Genomic DNA, 26,117 nt, shown 5'->3' with positions numbered 1-26,117 from the left:
ACATAAAGAAAAATGGTTTGTACCCGGTATGAGGTGAAGTGAGTTGGATGTTTAACCTTTAATGGTTTCTTTATATTAAGAATACACCACTGTATTTTCCATTTCACTTAAGTTCTTGTATGAATGTGCTTGGATAAGAAAACTTCTGGTAATTGGGGAACTACTGCAGTTATATGGTAAGGATTAGAGATTTAGATGTAAAAGCACTTGGATGATTTTACTCAAAACCATTATTGTTTTATGAGAAGCAGCTTTGAATTTATCCCCATAAATCTTTTTATGATTTTTATGTAGAGAACTATTTATTACCCGATGAAAGGATAATTGTCTAGTTTATAATTGATGTTTGCAAATAGGTATAATTTTATCTTAAATTTTTCCACATAATTTTGGATATTCAGAGAAAAAATTGTTAAAATGATAGGTATCGGAAACAAAACTTGATAAGCTGTTAGTTTAAATTTGTAGTAACTCTTAAAGAAATATTGTTCGATAAGATTGTCATAAACAGTTTTCAGATTTGATGGGAAGTTTACCTTATGGTCAAAGTCTAAATTATTCCGTTGTACAATTTTTAAGGTCTTTTAGAGAGAAAGAAAGGCATACTAGGTAATAAGGTTATCCTCTTCAACTCTAGCAAAGAGCTGCTCTGCTTTTACAACATGAATATCAATGAAAGAAAGAATTCACAGCCATCGGTTTGTAATACTCTATGAATAAATTTATGGATTGAAAATTGCAGAGAAAAGCTGGGAACTGTCAAAGTCCCATTCATCTCCCAGGATCAACTCCCCTGACTCCAGTACCAGGCCGAATTGCTAGGAGTGTAAATCCAAACCTAAATTCATACGTTCAATCATCCTGGTTGAAGATGAGTGCTATATCCATCTACTTAAAGTAACTACAGTATTATATAAAAATCATACTGTATAGTTGTGGATTTATTTACTTTATATTTTAATGAAATGGCCCTACCTTCATGGAATTACTGTATTTCAGTTCTGTATTCATTTGAATCCTCTGTGCTCACAATAACTTACGAAATGTAAACTCTTACATGAAATACCAGAAAAAAAGGAGTTTTGAGGGAGGATGAAACTATTCTTCGGGAGGCACTATGTGGTAACCAAAAGACTTCCCTGTCAGGACTATAACAGGGAATGCAATACAACAAAATGCCAAAGATGTATTCTTTCCTGCTCAAGGACCTCTGTAGCAATGTGCAAAGCATGGAATCAAATAGTTAAGTGAGACCCACTGGTTCAGGCTTTATTAAACCCACAGCACCTACAATGAAGAATTCATCTGCCAACTGATGGCAGGTTATCAACGAGAACCGATACTAAAGAAGGGGATAATGCTACCTCAGCATTTGTTTGCCACCTAGCCACCATTTTTCCTATTTGAAGTCTCTTTATGTCCCGCTTCCCTTCACGAGTCTAGGGAGGTGGGAGGGTTTTAGGGACCACTGCACATCCTTAAGATTAGGTATCAAGACTTTTTTTGGGGGTTGGATGTTGTACAGTACCCAACGACCAATACCAGATAAACATTATTGTAGACTTGTAACCATTAGAGTAGTCACAATGACCAAGCATATACCCATTACATGCATGCAATAGTGAACAAATCCACCTCTTACCTTAAAAGAGAAGATCCATGGAGAAGGAGCTATGCCAATCATGTTGCCTTTTCTAAAGGACGTGGCTGAGGATCCTTCAATTCTATCTCCATTGAAAAGGGTTGTACATTAACTGTTCAAAGACAGTTTAAAGAAATTTGTCTGTTAGGTTTTGAAAAGAGCAAAATCTTTTATTGAATTAGATCTAGTGGATTGAAATTGTTAATACATATTTTAAAACATTTCGGGTATGCCTTCTTGGAGGTCTTGCCTCGCTTAAAGGATATGTCCTTGAATTAGAATTTGAATGGAAAAAGCAAGACATGAAAGTCAAAAGGGAACTAATAGAAAGTGACATGTAGAAGGCATGTAACTGTGCTGGTGGCTTCCTGCATGTAATAGTTTCACCTATAGTGTGCTACACAAGCTATACAATGAACAATATCAAAGGGAATAGCATAGAAATATGAACAGAAAGCAATGGAGTCATTTTGATGCAGCCAAAAGTTGTGTATTGGCCCCCTCCATAAGACCAGAATTTTAATAATCTTATCCGGAAGTTGTGTTTTGGGGCTGCTTAGAATTTTGTACAATTTGTCATCGGTATATACCGTAGATATTTCAGAATGGACCATTTTTTGTATTATCCTAATTCTTGAATTGAATGTTCAAAATGCTGTGTTCTTTGGAAAGAAATAATGGGTGAAATTTGTGTAGTATATCAGTTATGCTCGTTTCTTTGGATTAATGATAGTTTCAGCTTGAATTTGAAATATTATGTTGAATCCTGTGATGTAATTAAGGGATTTTGACGAAGGAAAAATCTATTTCTGGGGAGAGACCTGTGGCGCCCGGCGAAAAGTCCTTCTTGTATACCTTTTCTGATAAAAAACCTTCCAATTATACCAGAGAAAGATAAAAGCATGGAATGCTGAGGTTACAACCCTCGCGCGAGCACCTTTTGGGTGTCGTGTATAAAGCAAAGGCGGGTGAAATCCACTATTCACAGGTTGTCTTCCATTTAGTTAATTCCTTCGCCAAAGGGATGGGCCGATACAGAGGCCCTAGACACATCCCCATCGCCGCACCACCCACGCCACGACGCGAGCGCCATCTGAACAACATCTTGGAAGGTTTTTTATCAGAAAAGGTATACAAGAAGGACTTTTCGCCCGGCGCCACAGGTTCGACCCAGAAATACAGATTTAGGTTTTTTATTTTATATTGTATAAATTTTATTACATTTTTAGCAGGTGGTAGTTCCGACGCGATATACAAACCTCGTAATCATTTAATATAGGTGTGCTCTCTCAAACGGGAAAATTCCTATATTAAATGAGTACGGGTTTGTATAGCTAGGAAAAATACAATTTGGGACAAATTGTCATTTATTCCGACGCGATTTACAAACCTCGTCATCATTTAGTATAGGAATTTTCCCGTTTGAGAGAGCACTCCTATATTAAATGATTACGAGGTTTGTATAGCTAGGAAAAATACAATTTGGGATAAATTGTCATTTTTTATTGGAACTGAAGAGGAATTTTGTTACAAAATAGATTTTTGTATTCTGCATAGGTCATATGTTGTTAAATAGCTACTGGAAAGTATTGATAGTTTTAAATAAATGTATTATTTAGTAATATGAAATTTATTGGCTTCAGAAATTTTTCAGTTGATCACAGAATTGCATTTATGATGTTAGTTTTATTCCTTTTACTTATTTCATTTGTCAATGAATATTTTTTTCTTTCATGTAGTTTAATTACATAAAACAAAAATATTTTATTCATTGGTAAGTTCTTTGTTTTGAATAAATGACAGTATCCATATAGGTTCCACTGTGTTATGGCACCTTTGAAATGAATGAGCATTACATAAAACAGTGTACCTTGTGTGTATGTTGCATGAAGTGAAGCACATACAGTAAATTACTCATTTATCTACAAATCTCTTCATAATTTTGCATGCAAGTGCATTTGTATTTTTCGACATTTTGCGGTAAATACACTAGTATTGTTTTCTAGATTAGCAGTCTTCCTCTGAAAGCCTTGCCCAGAAAAGTTGTTTATTGAAACACTTAAATGCCCATCCTTACCATCTAGTTTGTATGGATATGTGTGTTTCAAGTTTGAAGTTTAACTCATTTTACTTTATTAATTGGAACTGTGTTACTGGTACACTATTCATAAAGAACTGTGTTTTGTTTTTTACCATCTTACTTTATTTGTGGGAATCATTTGGGGACCAAACCTAAAATCTTATGTATTGTTTTCTCAAACAGAAGTTATTTGGCATTGCATTAGGAAGAAAACCTTTCCACTCATTCGTTGATAATGTTGAAGTTCATAAATGTGGTGGTTTGATTCATCTGTTCAGAGAAAACATGACCTTTGCAAATATGTTTCTGAAAGGTTTTATTTTATATGTCCTTAACAATTTTGACAACTCTTGGTGTGTGTCTTATTTTCAACAGATAAGTTACTCCTCCCTTATTCTTCATATGGATGATTCAAGATATCTGTTCAAGTGATTCCAAAGATACCTGATTTTTCATAGAATTGTAAAACTATGATTTGATCAGGTACTCTGTTATTTTGGGAAATTCTCCAGTAAAGAATAGTACATACTGGATTCAGTAAAAGAGAATGCAAGAAAGCTGGGAACAAATTGTCATGATAAGCAGTGACTGGTGTTTAAATGCACAAGTAGTCAAAATAACCAGTACTCTGTGGTTAAAGTAATACTTGAGAGGCTGTCAGTGAATGTCACCCTTCCATTTCAAGAGGATTTCAGAACAAGTGAAGAGTGCTTTTGTAGTGGACTTACTGAATGATAAGAAAGTGTGTTTGCTTCTTGATGATGGAGTAATATTTTCCAGGTTTAATTGCAGTCTCTAGAAAACACCTCATTAAGTGCATGTTTACTCAAACCTAAGTTTATTGGTATACTGCATTTTTGTTATTAACCCTTTTACCCCCAAGGCTATGTGGAACTTTCCAACCATTAACCCTAAGGTGTTTTCTTTTTCAAGCACGTTTTGCAATATTTTTTTTTAGATTGCGCAGACAGTCTTAATTTTCGTCATAGAGAGGTCAGGTTGGTTTCATTATTTTGGGAAATACCTGAAGTTTCTCGTAAAGTTATCAAAAAAAATGCAAATAGCAGTTTTTTGCAAGGACATCCATGGGGGTTAAGGGATGAGTTTTGTGAAACGTACCAGTACGTCCATTGGGGTTAAAAGGGTTAATGGAATAAATGTAAAACAGTATCTTTTTAAAGTTACCAGGTTCTCTTTGAATGAAGCTTTTTATAAAATTGTACATTTTCTATCTGTCAAAGTAAATCCACTAAATCATACTGTATATATTTAGTGATATTAACCGAGTACTTCATACATACCTACCTATCATTTCAAGTAATAATTTTATTTAATCCAGTCTCGCGTACATGTCTTTTCTGTAAGTTTTTCTGTATGTAGTTCATTATACAATTTATATTTTTCAGGTTCCTCATTCATTTGCTCTTCATAGTTACACAACTCCTACTATCTGTCATTATTGCAAGAAATTGTTAAAAGGTAAGTTGCACAATGTGAGTTAATGTCTTTTAATCAGTATATTTACATAAAGTATACTGTACACTATACTCAATTTTTTTTAACGAGGTACATTTGCACTGACTTGCAGTGGTGCCCTTTTAGCTCGGAAAAGTTTCCTGCTCTCTGATTGGTTAGAATTATCATCTCCAACCAATCGGCGAGCAGGAAACTTTTCCGAGCTAAAAGGGCACCCCTGGGAGCCGGTGCAAATCTGCCTCACTAAAAAGAATCGACTATTGTTATATTTGAAACATTGCAATGTCTTTGAAATACAAAATGCTAACAAAATCTGAAAATTACAGACTCATGGAAAGAATATTTCTATTATGATAGGTTTGATTTTATTGTATTTTAGGGGGCATAGATAAGTAAAATGCCCATTTCTTGAACTTGGGCTGACAAAAAAAAATATTTATTCTTATATGTACTGTAATCAGTTTTTGGTATATTAATTACTTTACCCCACAATGAAGCAAATGTAAATTGCACAATGAGTTTATACAATAGGGCACAATAGATGGTTCACTTATTGGGTCAGGGAGTAGCACTTCCTATAGTCCATTTCTTTTAGCGAGACATATTTGCACCGACTCGCAGCGGTGCCCTTTTAGCTCGGAAAAGTGTCTTGATCGCTGATTGGTTGGACAAGATAATTCTAACCAATCAGCGATCAGGAAACTTTTCCGAGCTAAAAGGGCACCGTTGCGAGTCAGTGCAAATATGCCTGGCTAAAAGAAATGGACTATAGTATCAATGGTGGGTATTGATTTGCTTTCTAATATATTTAAAAAATACTAGTTATTTAAAATATATAGTTCTTTGTTTCATGCGCAATAACTATAGTAAAGTACATTGCGATCTTTAGTATATACTAAATAGAGAGCTATGATTTCTTCAATTTGAATTGTAACTGGGGAATTTTCTCCTTTGTGTTTTTCAAAATCGAAACATCTGCATTCTTTAATGATGAAGAAATGGTGGTTTTCAAAACTGTATTAGTATCCAGTGTGTCATATTATTCAGTACAGTTATTAGCCTGGTCACAGTCTGTTATTACATCGTACCCTAATTTGTTCATAAGAGCAATTTTTGAAAACATCTTTATGTAGTTAGGCATTATATATTGTATCATGATTGATTTCCTAATTGTTTACCGTTGTCTTTTTAGGCCTCTTCAGACAAGGTGTCCAGTGCAAAGACTGCAAATTTAATGCGCACAAAAAATGTTCTGAGCGCGTTCCCAAAGATTGCACAGGAGAAGCTCCTAAAAAGGGTATGCAAACATTTTCACCATTTTTTTGTTTTTAACCTTTTGATAGCTGTTTCATTAACCAAAAGTTATTCAACCAAAAATCTGTATCACAGATAATAGACTTTATTTTAAGTGGTGCAAATTGAGGAATGTTTAAGTGTAGAGTTTATTATGATGGTGTTCCTTTTTTTTTTCCTTCCTTTTTTATGATGGATAGCAGTTGATTACAGTTGTTAAGGGTTTATGTTGCATGCTGGATAGTGTACTCGTACATCTAGGCTTGGGTTTATCCGTTTTGGGTATCGTTGTGGATGTATTTAGGTCTTTCAACAACTGAGAAGCTCGGGTTGTCAGAGCGATTTATTGGAATCTAGATGTAGTATTACAAAATTCAAAGGTTTACTATTTGAACCTTTGAAATAGCTTTCTGTTAAAGATCTCTCAGCTAATACTCCTTTCCTTTTAGCTATAGTATCAGCGAAACACAACAGTGAATGAACTACAGTGTCTTTCATATATTGTAGGTTTTAAGAAAAGATTTTTTTTTTTTTTTTTTTACACACACATTTAAAGCTAAGAATGATTTAAGATGTTGGATTTGTGTTTACCCTTTGAAAAAGAAAGTTGGCGATACTTCAGAGAATAGATTTATTTGTCGTCTTAAACGTATTTGGACAAGACTAATAAACATTAGGGGAAAGGTTCCCAGCTTATTTTGGGTCATCCCTCTAAAGGGTTTAGTTATAGAGGCTTGCAAGGAACTGTATCCAAGTCGTATGAAAGACTTGGAGGTTAAGGTTCAGGCTTTTAGTACCTCTTCTATTGAATTAATTGATGTTTGGTGTAAGTAACTTAATGATGTAGGGATATCATGCATATTACAGTTAATCAATCTGGCTCTCAGGTGTAGTTGCAATTGAAATGATTTCCAAATCATACTGAAGATTTCCTTTTTAAACATTTGGTTTAATTTTTCAGTTATGAATATATCCCAACCTTTCTTGTAAAGGTATTTTATCTTGTAAAAGTTCAGAAACAGGACTCGCTAGTTTTGCTTGAGGGTACACTTGGGCACACTGTTCTATCTTGTTTCTCTTCCTCTTGTTATTTTCAAGTTTTTATTGTTTAAATATGAAAGATTTATTTTAATCATATTGTTCTTAAACTTCTCTTGTAGTTTTTCCTTATTCCCTTTCCTCATTGGGCTATTTTCCGTGTTGGGGCCTTTGGATTTATAGCATCCTGCTTTTCCAACTAGGGTTGTAGCTTAGCAAGTAATAATAATAATAATTATAATAATAATTAGTAATGATAGTGGTGATTACTGTGACAAATGATATACATTGCTATAAACATTTTTTCTTCGCTCTTCCCTCCAAGATGGTGTTGGTAGCGATGATGGGGATGGAGGTGTTGAAGGGGATGGATACTGGGATGATGAAAATGATAATGAAGAAAATTCATTACTTACATTACCTGATGTTGATGGAGACAGCACAGATGATGATCCTGTTAGACCAAGACCAAGCAGGTGAGGTTTATTATGTACGCTTATCTACTTTATTGAAGAACCAAGAAGAATTATTTGTCCTAGAAAAATTTTGTCCAAGGAAAAATTAATTTGTCCAAGAAAAATTTTGTCCACAGAAAAATTATTTGTCCCAGAAAATTTTTTTCCAAAGATAAATGTTGTCCAAGGAAAAATTAATTTGTCCGAGAAAACAGTTTGTCCACAGAAAAATTATTTGTCCCAGAAAAAATGTTGTCCAAAGATAAATGTTGTCCAAGAAAAATTATTTGTGTAAGAAAAATTATTTGTGTAAGAAAAATTATTTGTCTTAATAATTTTCCTCTTTATACAAGGTATTGGACTAATTTCATAGTATTACAGGACAGCAATGTATGTAGACAATCTTAGGCAGAAATTATATTTCAGATTGATTGCTCTTAGTAATTTCATGGAAATGTCGAGATAATATTACTAACCTGTTAATATTTCATTTACAGTCCTTCAGCAAGTAATAACATTCCACTGATGAGAATTGTACAGTCAGTTAAACACACTAAGAGGCCTTCCAAGGTGCTCAAAGAAGGATGGATGGTCCACTTTACCAACAAAGATAGTATGGTAAGAGTTTTCATGATTATGTTTACTGTATCTTTGTTTTGAAATAACGTGTATTTTCTGTCCGCTTACAATTTTTGGAACGAAAAACCAAGGAAGTTATTGATTATTGGATTCAATAGAGACAAAAGTAATTGCAAATTATTAAGATCAGCAACCAAAAACTTAGGTTACGAAGCAAGATCATTGTGTATACATACTCTAATTAACCATTATTGAATTTATAAGTATTGTTGTTATCATCACTACCTGGCAGAATTTTTAAAAGTCATTTTAGAAAAAAAGGGAAAGTACCATTTGAGTCTACATTTCCATAAGCATCAAGGTTCAGTATAAAAAGTTTTAATTTAATGGGGCAGAAAAGCTTAACTAGTTAGTGTAGCTTTAGTAAAACAAGAATGAGGAATCGTGTTTCTTTGTATTCTGCCTACTGTCAAACGCATCAGCCAAAAGGGTAGCCTTTTCCTTTGGACAATGAGTGACAGACCCATCTGGTTTAAGCAAAGCAGGAGATTTGAAGTATACACCAAAGAATGCAGTTAGTTTCAGCCATTGGCAGTAGCATGTCCCCCCCAGATGGTTTTTGATCACGATGTACCTGAAGGGCACTAGGAAAACCCACATGCTGATCAAAGTTATCTAGTCCCTGAACCCCATTTGTTAAGTGGATTTCCGTTTACATTACAATACTCTTATCCTTAAAGTTCTCTATCTGAAAACTAACCAGCCCTAACAAATGAATCTTGAAGGTTACAACCTCCCATTTATTTTCTTGTTTCCAGAAAAATAATCTTTATTTTGAAATGCAGTTCATATTTATAGTCTTAAGATTTTACATTTTTTTTATTCTGTTACATTTTATTACGCAATACCAATACTCTATTTTAATTAATAGATACATGTCGTATATAGATTATGCACTAGGGTACTATTTTGCTATATTATCACCATTCTTTTAAGACTCCAGGATGTGCTAGGCCTTCTTCGAATTACAATATTTTTTTTTTATTTATAATGGGGTCGTTGTACGGCATATCCATCTAAAGTCAAGGGTTACGTCCTGTCCTGTTAGTGTATTGAAATAGATTTTCAAAATTTACTATACTCTACTGAATTACATCCTTTTCCCACAGCGTAAAAGACATTATTGGCGATTAGACACAAAAACCATCACTTTATATCAAAACGAGACAAGCACAAGATATCACAAAGAAATTCAGCTGTCAGAGATTTTGAATATTGAAACTGCCAAACAACCTCAGCCAGCAGGTGAGTGAAGAAAATTATCTTGTGTAGTTTGTATTACATTTTTTTTCTTGTATATATTTGAATATATGAATATATTTTTGTCTATATTTTCTTTGATTTTCCTAAATCATCCGTCATTTTAATCTTGAAGCAGGTGTATCAAGATATGGGAAGAGATGCACATTAGTACAATTTCAATTCTGATTTAAATGCACTATTGATAAGTTTTCTCTAGTGTGTCATTGAGAAAATTAATTGTAATTCAAAGTTTCAAAGTTATAATACAATTTTTTGTTACTTGAGATTTTATTATTTATGAATTTTGACAGATTTATCAAGAGGAGTAATCCATTGTTTTGAACTGCGGACTGCCAACGTTGATTATTACATTGGCGAAGAGCCTACTACAAAGAAAGAGGGGTCTCCCATGATTAATCCACCAGAGACTGGGGTTGGTCTTCATTTGGCAAAAGTAAGTAAAATGCAAGTTTAGTTTATAATCATATTCACGATAGGAAATTAGTTATTTGAATCTGCATCAGTTCAAGTGTCTTTATCAAAATTAATAATAATAGATTTGTGTAATTACTTCATTTTTTCAACTATCACAGGGTTGCTTGGAACGGAGCACCCACAGTAGACGAGGGATTAGAGTTCTGTATACCCATCTTTACAGATATTTAGCTTATGATTATTATTACTCAGATAATTTTTAGTAGCCAAATTAGCATGAATTCTAAATGTCCTGTCATATGTAAATTTTGCAGGTATGGGAGAATGAAATTCGTAAAGCACTAATGCCGGTGACTGCGCAAGCCAGTGCGACCCCACCCCATCAGCCCCATCAAGGAATGGATAAAGAGGAAGCTACTTGTAATGACATCTCGCAAATTTACCAGATATTCCCAGATGAAGTTTTAGGCTCTGGGCAATTTGGAATTGTATATGGAGGTATGATAAATTTAACAATGCAGCTTTTTTGTCCATTGGTGTGGTGGTAATGTATAAATGGAAAGTCCTGTAGGATACTTGCCCATTGTTTGTTTCAACATATGTACAAACATTCATTCTGTACTATGGATGTATCAGAACGAGCTGTATTTAGCCATAGGTAGTAGATTAACTAGGGCACCGACCACCCATTGAAATACCACCGTTAGAGAGTTATTGGGTTCTTTGACTGGCCAGAGAGTACTACATTGGATTCACCTCTCTGGTTACGGCTCATTTTTCCTTTGCTTACACATACACTGAATAGTCTGGCCTATTCTTTCCACATTCTCCTCTGTCATACCTTGGCAACACTTGGATTACCAAAAAATTCTTTGTTCCAACACGAATACTTACCTCGAACTACTTTCTTTAGGAGTTACTGGTAATCTGCTCTCTATCGACCAGAGTTTTGCGTATGTTACCCCCCACCCTGCTTTCTAAGTAGACCTACCCCCGGCATTAAGGAATGTGCCCCGAGGGTAGGATCAAGGTAGGTCGCTATCTGGCTGGGTCAGCCTCATCATTAAGTTCTCTGGTTGCGCGGTGTACACACCTCGCTCTCGTTCTCTGTCGATCCTTTGTGTGCGTTCTAGTGCCCCACGTGTTCCCAGCGTGGTAACTTGCGTTTTCCAGTGTACTTTTCCCGGGTGTTCCTGTGTGTTCACCTTCCACCCTTGTGCTTTCCCAGTGTATTCCTTGATTCCCTTCAAGGAATTAATAGCTGAAGGGAACAATTTTACAATAAATCATCCTTCCTCCCCTTATCCTCTGTGTTCGCCGTGTAGGGGCAGCTTATGTTCTCCTACAGCCACATGTCAGGACTACTAGTCCTGGAACGTAGTGCAGTGGGTGCACTTCGGCACCAAGAGGAAGAATACATCCAAGAGGCTCATAGGAAGACGAGCCTCTCCTCACCACTTACTTCCCGATGCCTCGTCGAATAGAGCTTCTTATACAGCCATCTTCCCCTACCCAGAGTAGGGGACGAGGTAAGTCAGTTGCGGGGAAGTGCCCATTGCTCTTCCCCAGGAGTTTGAGTGGGTGCGGTATAGCACCAAGAAGAAGTAGGCGACGAAGGGGTCGCCTAAGAAGACTAGCGCCCCTTCCCCCCCTTGCTTCGCCGGGCATCTCGTCTGACAGAGCTTCCCTACCACCCTCCCCTACCCAGAGTAGGAGACGAGGTTGGTCTGTTGTGGGGAAGGTAACTCCTAAGAAAGTAGTTCGAGGTAAGTACTACTTTCGGGAGTGTGTTGGGAGACGGAGTCCTGGTGCAAGCAGGCCACGTCTCCTCTGATGACCCCATGTGGGGGAAAAATGTCCCTAATTCTTCTCCAGTCTCTTTGGCGTATTTTTCAGTCACTTATGCAGCCGAGGGCGTCGCCGAGAAGGAGCCTCCCAAGTCTCTATTGCAGCGTTCCCCGGACCGGCAGCCCAGGGTTTTTCTCGCCACGAAGGCCATCCTCCAGACGCAGATATAACCCTCGCAGGGAGAAATGCGAGAAGGCCTCTTCAGGCAGGCGTAAGGCCACGAAGCTTCCGGTTCACCCCGCCAGCGGGTGGAACCGTGCTTCTTTACGGGCAGCCTGGCCGAATCAGCACAGCTGGTTCGGCCCTCGGACTTAAAGGAACGGTTCCCTCCGTCGGGTCAGCCCACGGGGATCCGCGTCCTCGTCCCCCAGAGAGAATACACAAACGGTAGTCCTCGACGGCACGGCGATGCTGGTTCTGACCCCCGAACCTGGTGCGGAGGGTCCCTCCGGGGAAGACCGGTACCACCGCAAGGGAGTGCCTGGTATTCCAGAACCGAAGCGCCTGGTGACCCGGCTCCTCGGGATCAAGCCGTAGGAAGGACTCTACAGGTAGGCGTAAGTCCTCGAAGCCTCCGGTTCACCCCGCCCAGCGGGGGGAAACGCGCTTCTTGTCGGGCGGACTGGCCGAACCAGCCCAGCTGGTACGGCCTTCGGGTCGGAAGGAACGGTTCCCGCTGTCGGGTCAGCCCACGGGAACCGCGTCCTCGGCACCCAGAGCCCTTGGGCGGACGAGAGTCCCCGCTGAACCAGCGATGTCTGCGTTAACCCAGCCCCTGGTGCGGACGACCCCGCAGATGAAATCCAGTACCTCAGCAGGACGGCGCCCCTGGCCCCAAGAGCTAGGCGTCCAGTCGGCGTGCCCGGTAACCCAGCTCCCCGGCCCCAAGCCGAGACCTCGGCTGACGGAGGGGAGGGTTCCCCGACGGAGGACTCCGCCTATAGGAGAGTGGTTAGCCTTATCAGAAGGCACCACAAAATAGCAGAACCTGCGGCTACGAATGAAGATTCCTGGGGGTCAAGCCTTTTGAGGATCATGCAGACTCCCTCCCAACCTAAGACGTCCCTAGCACTTCCTCTAGCCCGAGATCTAGTCCTAGGGCAGGAGTATGTCGACAAGGTAGTGGCCAGCAATGCCGAGGCCTCCAAAACCCAGAGGTCCTAGAAATTGCTCCAGGGCCTCAGAACCCAAGGCAAAGTCTATGTGCCAGAGGGACGACGCCCAGGCCCCTCTAAGTTAGAGTCAGCCGTTGACATCCTTAGTCAAGGTGTCTCAGACGATAGAGCCTCTTCGGCCCCAGTCTGTTTCTCGCCAGCAGAAGCCTCCATGATGGAGGAAATGTCGCGGGACTTAGTAAACGTCTCCTCTTGGCTGGACTGGTGGGCTTCCACTTTGGTGGGTGTACAAGCCTCCTTCGACCCCGAGGACCCTGACCAGCAAGGCCTACTGAGGGACCTCATTACCTCCGGGGGTAAAACCCTTAAGTTTCTGACATTCAGTCTCTCGCACTAACAGCTAACTGGGTTCTCCGTAAGCGAGACACTGTTCTAGTGAAGGTGTCTCGGAAGGTACCAGACAGGGAGGCGCGAGCCATTCGCAGCCTACCCCTGTGGGGAGAGTCTTTATTTCCTCTGAAGGAACTAGAAGCCATAATGGAGAAGGTCTCGAAAAAGAAGGAGGCTAACGTCCCCAGACCGACGACATCTAGGAGACCGCCCTACAAGAGGTCCGTCTCGGATAGCGCCGCGACGCCCCAAGCCTCTACCAGCACTACGAGGAGAGAGGCCCCCTCTTCCTCCTGGTCCGCAACGCCTCAGCCCCCCCCGCAGGGGAGCTCCAGCGCCCTCAAGCTCCTTCAGGTCGGGTTACTCCGCCTCTAGGAGAGGCAGATCAGGCCGCCCCTCTAGAAGAAGATAGAGTGGGAGGCCCCCTATCCCCGCCCAAGCCTCGGGTTGGGGGATGCCTCAGACGTCATTGGCAAGCATGGAAGGCTTGGACAGAGCCTTGGACAGTGTCCGTACTAAAGGAGGGCTACAGACTTCCGTTCCTAACGGAACCACCCCCTCTTATTCCGGCCAACCGGACAGAATGGCTAGCTCCCAAAGACCTGTTAAAGAGGACCGCCCTTCAAGAGGAGGTATCCTCCATGTTAGAGAAGGGCGCCATGGAAGAAGTTCTTCTCCCAGGGCCAGGTTTCTACAGTCACCTGTTCCTGGTGGAGAAAGCGACTGGGGGGTGGAGACCGGTTATAGATCTGTCAGCTCTTAACAAGTTCGTCAGGAAGACGGACTTCAAAAGGGACACTCCGAAGTCAGTCCTGCTGTCCTTGAGGGAAAAAGATTATATGATGACCATCGACCTCAAGGACGCATACTTCCAAATTCCAGTCCACCCCTCGAGTCGGAAGTTCCTCCGGGTGAAATGGGGTTCCCAGATCCTGCAATTCAGGACCCTTTGCTTCGGTCTGTCAACAGCGCCCCAGGTGTTCACGAGAGTCTTCACGACTGTCTCAGTGTGGGCTCACGAACGAGGCATCCACCTTATCAGATACCTGGACGACTGGTTGCTTCTTTCCGCCTCAAAGGTCCTCTTGGAGGAACAAGGGAGAAGTCTCCTCCAGTTTTGCAGAGATCTGGGGATCGTAATCAACCCGAAGAAGTCAAATCTATCCCCAGCCACCAGAATGAACTACTTGGGGATGACATTAGACACCATTCGGGGAAAAGTTTTCCCTTTGGAGGACAGGATAAGAAACCTCAGGCACATCATTCAGCCGTTCCTGTCAGAACACCCCAGGAGAGCGAAAGACTGGCAGAAGCTGATAGGTTACCTGGTCTCATTGGGGAAACTAGTTCCCCAAGGGAGGGTAAGGCTCAGATCCATCCAATGGAATCTCAAGAACCTCTGGTGCCAGACGGACTCACAACAGGTGCTAATTCCAGTCCTTCCAAACACGAGACCCTTCCTGGAATGGTGGCATTGCCAGTCGAACTCACTCAAGGGGATGCCCTTCGGGACCGGCCCTCCCGAGTTACTGCTGTTCACAGACGTCCCCAACCAGGGATGGGGAGCCCATCTCCTCGACGAAACGGCACGAGGTACCTGGTTGGAAGGGGAGAGGCAACTCCACATCAACGTCCTGGAGTTGAAAGCAGTCCAGAAGGCGTGCCTACACTTCGCAAGTCTGCTAAAGGGAAACACCGTGGCGTTGATGTGCGGCAACGCCACGGTAGTAGCATACATAAAGAAACAGGGAGGCTTGAAATCGATGGAGTTGTGCGATCTCACCATAGAGATTCTAGATTGGGCAGAAGAAAATCAAGGGGTGATGTTAGCAAGGTTCATTCCCGGGAAGAAAAACGTTCTGGCCGACGGCCTCAGCAGAATGGGCCAGATAGTAGGGACAGAATGGTCCCTTCTCCCGGAAGTAGCCAAGCTCATCATTCAACGGTGGGGTTCCCCTGTGATGGACCTCTTTGCAACAAAACTCAACGCCCAACTCCCAGTCTATTGCTCCCCTGTACCAGACCCGAAAGTAGCCTTAGAAGACGCCTTTCAGCACAAGTGGGACAATCTGGATGTGTACGCTTTTCCCCCTTTCACGTTGATAAGACAAGTGCTCAACAGAGTAAGGACAGCCCGAAACCTAAAGATGACTTTGGTAGCGCCCTGGTGGCCGGAGAGAGAGTGGTTCGCGGACCTAAAAGACCTATCGAGTCAACCGCCGTGGCCCCTGCCCGCCAGATCAGACCTTCTGCACCAGCCTCACTTTCTCAGGCTCCACGACAACCCATTCTCCCTACGTCTTCACGCCTGGAGACTATCGAGCGGCTCCTGAAGAAGGAAGGATATTCTTCCTCCACGGCTAAGAGAATGTCTCTATACCTGAAAAAGTCGTCAGCCGCGGTCTACCAGGCAAAATGGGCCTCCTTCACGAAGTGGTGCTCTGAGAGGCACATTAGACCTCTTAAGGCCTCTGTCCCAGGCATAGCAGATTTTCTGGTGTTTCTTAGGGACAAGGTGGGAATGTCAATTCCAGCCATAAAAGGAGTTCAAGCCGCCTTAGGCCAAGTCTTCCTCCTGAAGGGCATCGACCTGGGGGCCTCGAGACACATAGCGATGCTTGTCAAGAGTTTCGAGCAGTCTTGCCCCCCACAGGTGAGTAGGGTGCCCCAGTGGGACTTAGCCAAGGTCCTGAAGATGCTGTGTCGTCCCCCCTTTGAACCCTTGAAGGATATCGTAGACAGAGATCTCACCCTCAAGGCCGTCTTCTTGCTGGCCTTGGCGTCCGCTAAGAGAGTGGGAGAGATCCATGGTCTATCATACGACGTTTCTCATTCAAAGGGGTGGAAAGAAGTATCCTTCAAGTTCATGCCTTCTTTTGTGGCCAAGACTCAGAACCCAGCAGTCTGGGACCCGAAGTTTGAGGGTTTCTCAATTCCTGCCATCCCTAAGACAGGCAATGCAGAAGACTTGAAATTATGTCCAGTGCGAACAATTAGGAAATACCTGGAAAGAACAGCGCATCTCCGACCAGGCATCAAGAGCCTCTTCGGTTCCACAGGTATTAATAAGAAACAAGTTTCCAAAAACACCATTTCTTTCTGGTTGAGACAAGTTATCGCCTGAATCTACAAGGAAGATGGCATAGCAGTGCCAGGCACTCCCCGACCTCATGACATCAGGGGCCTGAGCACCGCCTTAACCTTTGAGAAAAACATGGCAGTGGGACAGATCCTGCGAGCAGGTACTTGGTCGAACCAGTCAACCTTTACTGCCCATTACCTCAAGGACCACTCAAGGAAATCCTTGGACGGGTTCTCCATTGGAACAGTCATCTCCGCCCTCCAAGCGGTGTAACGGTAAAAACCCCAGGCGCAATCAAGACTAGCGACCGGTAGGCACAAGTGCAGTTTCCTACCTCTTACCCAGTTGCTTACTTGCCTCTTCGGGGAATACCGACTGTTCCCATAAGATAACACATTCTTCACGACTACGCTCCTGGAAGGAACGTCAAAAGAAGTTTTTCAAAGGGTGAGTACTTAGACACTAACGTGAATTTTTGTGTAGTTACCTCGTTACCCTCGCATCCGCTTTCTAGTAGGTCCCGTTATCCATAGGCCTCTTGACCTCCACGTCCCGGGTCAGGGGGTCAGAATAGCACTCCCGCCTCCTAAAGTGTAAGTCTCCTAAAGAAAGTAGTTCGAGGTAAGTATTCGTGTTGGAACAAATAAAAAATTTTAAGTAATTTTTATTTTTCCTAACATACTTACCGAGAACTACTTTCGGGTAATGGCCCTCCCTTCCTTCCCCGAGTGCCTCTCTTCCCTTGCTAGCATTGTGCTAATTCAATAGAACTTAATGATGAGGCTGACCCAGCCAGATAGCGACCTACCTTGATCCTATCCTTGGGGCACATTCCTTAATGTCGGGGGTAGGTCTACTTAGAAAGCGGGGTGGGGGGTAACATATGCAAAACTCTGGTCGATAGAGAGGAGATTACCAGTAACGCCTAAAGAAAGTAGTTCTCGGTAAGTATGTTAAGAAAAATAAAAATTACTTAAAATTTTTTATTTTTACTCAGTGGTTAACCACTGCACTATAATTGTTCAGTGGCTACTTTCCTCTTAGTAAGGTTAGAAGAGACTCTTTAGCTGTAGTAAGCAACTCCTCTAGGACAGGGGCACTCAAAAATCAAATCATTGTTCTCTAATCTTGAATAGTGCCATAAACTCTGTCCCACGGTCTTCCACTGTCTTGGGGTAGAGTTCTCTTGCTTGAGGGTACACTCGGGCACACTTTTCTCTCTTATTTCTCTTCCTCTGTTTTATTTAAGTTTTTATAGTTTATAAATGGAAGATCTATTTTAATGATGTTACTGTTATTATTATATTTTATATTGTTCATTATTTCTCGTAGCTTATTTTCTTATTTCCTTTCCTCACTGAGCTAGGGCTTTTAGCATCCTGCTTTTTGAACCAGGGTTGTAGCTTAGCAAGTAGTAATGATAATAATAATAATAATAAAAGCTTTCACTCAGTTTCAGCAACCCTCTACTAGTTACTGGGAAGTAGACCAACCTCCCTGCAAACACACTCGCCCAGTGAGCTCCTTCACTTTTTTTTTTTTTTTGGCAATGGTCAATTTCAGACGTATCATCTCTCGCTTTCGAATTCATTCATATTAACTGGCTGTAAAGACTGAGCTTCTACGTCTCATCCCTGTCTGAGCCTGTCACCAAGAGTGTTATCCAGCATACTCTCAATAAAAGATATTTGCGAGGCATTGCAAGGAGATCTGGGTATTAGCATATATCCTGTGCAAAAATCTACTAGGAGAAGTGTGCCATCTTCTGTGATTAATGTCATTGATGGGATTTCAGGCTGGAGCATCTATACAAGCAATTGCTGAATTCTTCATTTTTCATCGCTGGGAGAAACCTCTCTTAGTAACCGCATTATAGGGCTATCACGGCTCTTAGCCAGGTACTGTTCTCAGACTGAAGGGCTTAAACATTTCCACCTCATGGGAATTGTCCATGCTCTAAGGAGCTTTAAACGGTCTTGTCCTTCAAAGGAACTTTGAACTGAATAGGACATCACAAAAGTCCTTGTACCTCTCAAGAGCCTTATCTGAACCTTTAGAGGGGACAAGGACACTGAAGACTATGTTTCTGCTTGCCCTGGCTTTAAGAAGAGGGTTGAAGAATTACATAGCATTTTGTGTGCCGTATGCCAGACTTGGGGATGGATCGTAGGTTCGAGACCTCCTCCATCTCCCCCCTTAAGGAAGCAATTAGCAAGTGAGATGATTTTCTGCTTCATCCTAGGAGAGTGGTTAAGACTTTAACTCTGAAGAACTCAACGTTTCAGACCCGAGCACCAGAGACCTTTCGTAAGCTCTGAAAATGTTAGGAGACTGATCTACACATGGTTTCGGGAAACTATCAGACGCTCCTACGTACCGAATGATGTGCAAGGAGGTAGACCCTGGAGAAGGAGGGCACATGAAGTCAAGAGTTTGGGCTCAACTTTAGCCTTCACAAGAAAATCTGTCCATGGTGCAGGTCAGTAAGGCCAGAGTCTGGACTGCCAGAAACCTTTCACTGCCCACTAAATAATAATCAGCAGGTGGTGTTATGAACCCAGCTCTCTCTCTGGACAATTAACATCTCGTCTTGGATAACTGTTGCGCCGTAAATCTAGAGTATAAAGTAAGAATGACTGCCAGTTCCTCCTTTCCTTTTCCCCTCTCTTGGTGTACAACAGTTTTGCCATTATGTTGCTGGACTGGACGTTAGATGTAGGTAAGCTATGCACCAACGCAATCTTTCTTTACAATTTTGAGTTGTAATAAAGTATTTCTCCCATCCGACTAAAGCGGATGGTAGACCTGTTTTATACACATCGTGCAATGCCTATACTTTAAACAGCGTGTCCTGTAGAAAATAGATTCGTCATTGACTTACCATTTATGGTATTTAGAAATTTGTATTTTTTCTAACGATACAAATCTGAAACCTTTAAGTTTCACAGCTCACATCAACGTCCCTGCAAGCATCTACAGTAGGCTAAAGGTCAAAATGGAGCTTGCTCTACCTGTCGGGTGGGCAGTGCTTCCCTGCCACCGAGTGACCAATAATTTTTACCTTGTTAAAAGTTTAACAGTCAGTTCCAGCTTTGGTGAATTCACAGTCCTCTTAAAGGTCAGGTTAATAAAAATACAAATAACTTTGAAATTAGTGATTTTTCTCCTTTGCCAGATCTGGGCCTCCGTGGTGATGTATGTGAGGATATTGTGCTAGGATGATGTGGATATATATGTTTACCCTCCCCATAGCCTCTTTTGGTTGGACCTCATATTGCAGGCATCTACATTCACTTGAATCATTCGCATTCCACACCTATGGCACCAGCATGATTTGTTCTAGGAACTGCTGAATCTCTCTCAAGGTCCATGCGTCTTTCTTTTGGAGGAGACGGCACAAGCTGTTCCGTTTCCAGAAAGTCCATGATCATTTAGAATTCATACATCTTCACATATGGCAGCTATCCACCATGAACTCAGAAAGTTAGTGGTCAAGTAGTAGAGATCTATAAAACTTGATGATATGCTACCAAGCCTAATAGTTTGTATTTTGTGATTTAATTTTGGTAATTTTGTGTTTCCCATTTTTCATTGATGTAGGTAGTCATGCCAATAAATGTGTATGATTTTATTTCCAGTTTGAAAATTTTTTTGATAATTTTTTTTTTTTTTTTTCTGTGCAGGCGTTCATCGCAAGTCTTCACGTGCCGTAGCAATTAAAGTAATTGATAAATTAAGATTTCCTACAAAGCAAGAGGCAGCTCTCAAGAATGAAGTGGCAATCCTTCAGAACCTCAGTAATCCTGTAAGTTGCATTTTTCTTGGCTATATATGCTATTTAGAATATAGCTATAGTATAGTATTTGATTCAGACTCAGACATTTTTCTTTTATTGCTTTACCTTAATCATATTTTTTCTTTATACTATTGAAATATTTTTAAGTTATTTTTCTGTTCGAAATCTGTTGACAAATACTTTGTATGTTAAGCTTTTGGGGTCTCAAAAACTTTTATGGATCCCCAGTTTGTGTTTGTAGTATACTGTATTTGGTATCCGTTAGAATATTCTTAGAAAGCTTTTACCTGTGGCATGGTTGTTTTTTATTTTTATAATTTATATGAAAATTTAACTTATCCTTGTGAAATTCTGAAAGGTAAAAGTTGAACATCGCAGCGCAATGTTTTGTGAGTGAAAGACTTTTCAGATGAAGTGTGGATATTGAAAAAGTTTTTATTAATGTCGACGACTAAACAAAGATGGAGAAGGTAATTTATTTTGATTCCAATTCTGTTAAATTAAGAAAAATACTTTTGAAAGTTCCCATTCAAGGAGAGAGAGAGAGAGAGAGAGAGAGAGAGAGAGAGAATTGCAGTCAACGAGTACTCAGCATGTGTAGTTAGAATCTCCAATAACAAAGATGAGAGATTCTAAGAGGCTCAAGGTTATATTGTAAATTTATTTTTAATTGCAGAACAGATTTTTTCATTATTATTATTATTATTATTATTTATTATTACTACTACTACTAGCTAAGCTATCGTTTAGTTGGAAAAGCAGGATACTATAAGTCCAAGGGCTCATACAGGGAAAATGCCCAGTGAGAAAAGGAAATGAAGAAACTTAGAATAGTGTGCCTGAACATCTCAATCAAGAGAAATCTAACCCAAGACAGTGGAAGACCGTGATACAAGGGGTATGGCTCTACCCAAGACTAGTAAATAATAGTTTGATTTTGGAGTGTCCTTCTCTTAGAAGAGCTACTTACATTAGCTAGAGAGATTCTTCTACCCTTACCGAGTGGAAAATAGTCACTGAACAATTACAGTGGCGGAGTTGACCCCTTGAGTGAAGAAGTGGCTTAATCATGCATCGCCTTATTTCTATGGACAAGGAAAACCAAGTTATGCCAACTTTTTTTATCAAAATTTGAATGATCTTCTATGCCCTTTCTTCCTTTCACTCTGTATACCAAAAGATCAGCAGTCAAGATATTAGAAATTGGTGAGGGAACTTTATGATAGTGGCATTGTATGAAAAATTTTATTTGCCCTGAAAAAGGGCAAGCTGAGGTCTGTAATTCATTTCAAACCTCCAAAAGCCTTAAGTGCTATATGAATGACCAGATCTTTGTGACTACTAGCTTAGTTTTTTTATTGCTTCCTCTGCATCAAAGACTCAGAATTTCTTGCAATTGTAGGTATAAAAGTCAAATGGAACTGTCTAAGCAAAGGGTTAATCATTGGAAAAAGAAACTTGATCCATCATGAAAGATGTTGACAAACAAGAGATCCTGTATTTCTTATAACAAGCTCTCACAAGAGTATCCCCTCGTTTGAGGTAGTGCTATCAGTGCATCTCAAGCAATGTGCTATAGATATTACTAAGGTCTTAGCTACAGTACATCCTTTTTGTCCCCTGCCTGTAGCCACTTTTTAGCCTTCAACTATACCTCCATTCCTGTTTCCTTTCTTCTGCGTTGGTGTTCTACCTCTTTAACTTTTACTTCATAGAGTATAAAGTTTTCCCTCCAGTTCGCAAGGGTATTGAATGACCGCCTTATCCCTAGTGTCTTGGGTTAGAATATTCTTGCTTGAGGGTACACTCGGGCTCTCTATTCTATCTTATTTCTCTTCCTCTTATTTTGTTAAACTTTTTATAGTTTATATAGGAAATATTTATTTTTTTGTTTTTACTGTTCTTAAAATATTTTATTTTAATTGTTAATTACTTCTCTCATTTCCTTGTTTCCTTTCCTCACTGGGCTATTTTCTGTGTTGGGGCCCCTGGGCTTATAGCATCCTGCTTTTCCAACTAGGGTTGTAGCTTAGCAAGTAATAATGATTATAATAATAATTATGACCTTCGATAAACAGAATTAGAAGATAGTACTACAAAATGTTTCACAGAGTATTATTTTTGAAAGCAAGGTACAAAACCCAAGTTTTTGGAATAAATTGATAACAACCATTTGGCAAGAATCTCATGAAGCATAGTATGCAAATCTTAATCCTGGCAGAAATGAAACAAAAAAAATGCAAAGGTACAAACTAGACCATTTGCTTGTTGGCTAACATGCCAGTACAAATAGTTTAACTAGTACCATTACAGAAAGCAACAAATGCAATCATTATATAGTAATTGTTGCTCATGTATTAAAAATCAATTAAGAAAATATATATTGTACAATAGTTGTATGAATATTTAGCAAATTAATGTATGCAAACTTCAGTACTGTAGTTGATGGTTAGATGTTAGACAGTAACCCCAACCATCTTTAAAGACCAGTTGAAAATAGTGTCGGTCACCATCTTTGAAGACCAATTGAAAATAGTCTCGGTCATATTTTTCTAATGGGGAAGAATACAATAACAAGGCTAATGAATTCATAAATGAAAATAACAGGATAAGGATAGTAAAAGGGAAAGTATATTTTGTTGACCAACATAAGAGGAGATATACATAAAAAATTTAGTTATTGCTCCTGGAGACCATGGGGACTTTTTATGCACTTGCGAAACTGGCTGACACCTATCTCATTCCATGAGACATCTATGACTGTATAGCTCAATATAGGGCATTGTAAGTACTGTAATGAGTTGAAATGAAAATATACTTTATATTCGTTAATGCTGCATGATATCGAAATAAGGAACTTCCTTGTTGTGATTTGTTTAGAGATTTTGTAACTATAGGCCTAATTTCTTCAAAGTTGAATTGTCAAAATTATTAAATTTTCTCTTTGTTTATATTTAATTTTTCTTTTTAACAACTTAATCATATGTTGCAAAGCTTCCTCATATTTTAGTTGAATGGAAGTACTGTACTGAATTAAGTATAATGAAACTAATGGGCAGAAATATTTTCATTGCATAGTGATCTGAATTATCAATTTCCTTAAATACTTAATTTTGCCTTCTGTCCAGTGCAAATTGTCTAAAACATTACTTATCATTAAAGGCAAATGAAAGTTAAGAACATTTTCTTACTAAACACTGAATTACAAGGCATTATTCTTCTTTCAATATTATCAATTAGTTCCATGTGAAAAAAGTTATTTTTACCACAATTTTAGGGAAGTGCCAATTGGCTTGGAAACCATGCTATCAAATGAATTAAATGACCTTCCAACTCTGTGTAACTGAAATATTTTACTGTGGCATGAGAACCATAAGAATGTACATCAATGATTATTTACAGATAACAGAATTAAGAATGAAACAGAAGAAAGAAAGAATATAGTAGAATCTTGCATTAACAGGCTGTTTTCAATTCACAGTTTATAGTGTTAGTGAACTATTCAATGATGATACTGAGGTGTCATTATGATGCAGTATTTTCATTCACTACAAATTATACATGGCAATTTCAAGACTTATCAGGCTTGCGTAGAAGAGAGTTCACTTTGTTGGTTCCTCAAAATCTTTTTCAAATTTTTTGTTACAGTATTTGGTGTGAAAAACCTCTATATAATTTATTTCATGGCAGGGTTGATTTGTTTTTAGTTTGCTGATCTTGTTCCCCATTTCTTTTCAATAAATATTTTCTTTCATTTATGACTTGTGGTATTCACAGATGGAACAATCAAGGAATATATAAAGTTTAATAAGTAAAGACACGCACAGATACTGCAATTATCATAACAATGAATTCATAAGATTTAGCAAAAATAAATAGTAGGTCAGACTCCCTTTAATGACCATTGTATAGAAGTTATAAGGGGTGTTACAGGCTTTTATGGTAAAGAGATGATAGTGTTGTGTACTTTACTTACAGCCCATCACTCATATATAGCCCCCAAATTCCCAAGACTGGCAGAGTTTTGTTTGGAGTACAAAATGAAAATAATGATAACCTCTGTGCATGTGCCTCATGGATCTTCAGGGCCAAACAAACAATGCCATCACTTTTTCATATTTGCTGTACTATAAACAGCTATCATCAATATTTGGAATCGCCAGAGACATGTGCTTAACTCATGTTGTACCCTTGTTCATTAGAAAAAATACTGCAGTGTGCAGGATATTTTAGTTAAAAAATATGAGCTGTTAAATGATCAATCAGTTTAAGAACATGAATGTGTTTTTGAAAAAACTAGATATTTGAAAAAAGATGTTAATTATGTATTTTATATTAGTAATATGTTTCATTTATTTAGCCATATATATGATGATGGGTAAAGAATGTTAGCAATGGCGTAGGTCATTGTGTTAATTAATTCACCTTCAGTTGCCATTCCCAGCAAGTCTAATGCATACTGCCGAGTTAAATAATGCTATGTCTATTAATGCCAGATTCCTCTATATTAGTAAATATTAACCTTTGCCGGCTTCCAATGCTTTAAATAAGCCCCTAGTGTACAGAATGAACAAACCTGATCAACCTGGCCAATTTAAAACATATTACTAAATAATGTAAACACAAGGGCTGGTATTAGACACAATGCCAACTACATATAAGTGAAAAAATATTATGTAGTGATAGTCTATATTATTTTTTCAGAGTCCAAAATGAACTCGACGGTATCTATTTTATTACTATTCAGATGATTCTCCTGATTGTTATTTTATGAATTGTTAGTTTATTTTGATACATTATGTGAATTATAGGATAGTATTGGTCAAAGGTATGTGGAATGTTTAGTAGTTTCCCAGTAAAGAGGAATTCACTCTTTTCTTCTTGCCAATCTTTAGTGTCCTAATTATGATTCCAGAATGTGTTATATCTACTGGTGGGCTTTGTGAGGATGACTGTATTGGTTGCATTGTGAGTATGGTTGCTTTCTCAGTGCTACATATTTTTTCCTCTTGACAACTTAATTTGGCATGCGTTTTACTGATTGTATATATATAACTTCCATCCGTACAGTAGTCTATTTTGGACAAGACCTACTGTATTGAGGATGTTTCTCTCAGAGTTATTTTTTTTAGATGTGTTTCCTCTTTGCCTTTTTTATTTATTTCTGTAAAAAGTAACTTGAAGCCACCTGTCATGTTGAAGTACACCTCTTTTTGGGGGGATTGACCCCATGTTGATACTTTCATGTGGAACATAGAAACCAGTATGATATGCTTGCAGTTATCATTAAGATATTTAGCATCCTGTATAATGACAAAAAGGTTAATGATATTATTATTATTATTATTATTATTATAATAATTATGACCAGCGGAACTCGTGTAAATTACACGAAATAATATTTTCAATACTAATTATCTTGTTCCTAACTATACATGTTTGAATAAAACGTCCCGAGATTAATTTTATAATCTAGGTTATGGAAATTGATAGAACTCAATTTTTTTTGTCTATTTTTTTAAAAAAAAGTCAGTTTCTAAAGACAAAATTGGGAAAACTATATAAGATGTGCTTTGGGTAAGTGAT

General features: G+C 39.3%; 1 protein-coding gene across 1 annotated transcript in view; it reads left to right on the top strand.

The window, feature by feature from the left end:
- PKD (serine/threonine-protein kinase D3) overlaps positions 1-26,117 on the top strand; it is a 92,653-nt gene that overhangs the window by 52,083 nt on the left and 14,453 nt on the right. The window contains 8 exon segments of the mRNA XM_068385374.1: positions 5,129-5,201; positions 6,391-6,495; positions 7,855-8,005; positions 8,482-8,602; positions 9,733-9,868; positions 10,177-10,319; positions 10,615-10,798; positions 20,419-20,540. Coding sequence (XP_068241475.1) covers positions 5,129-5,201; positions 6,391-6,495; positions 7,855-8,005; positions 8,482-8,602; positions 9,733-9,868; positions 10,177-10,319; positions 10,615-10,798; positions 20,419-20,540 — 1,035 coding nt within the window.

Source organism: Palaemon carinicauda, chromosome 13 (genome assembly GCF_036898095.1).
Source record: "Palaemon carinicauda isolate YSFRI2023 chromosome 13, ASM3689809v2, whole genome shotgun sequence".
Classification (NCBI taxonomy): domain Eukaryota; kingdom Metazoa; phylum Arthropoda; class Malacostraca; order Decapoda; family Palaemonidae; genus Palaemon; species Palaemon carinicauda.
The sequence above is the reverse complement of the archived record's forward strand: the minus strand, read 5'-3'. Positions and strand labels throughout refer to the sequence as shown.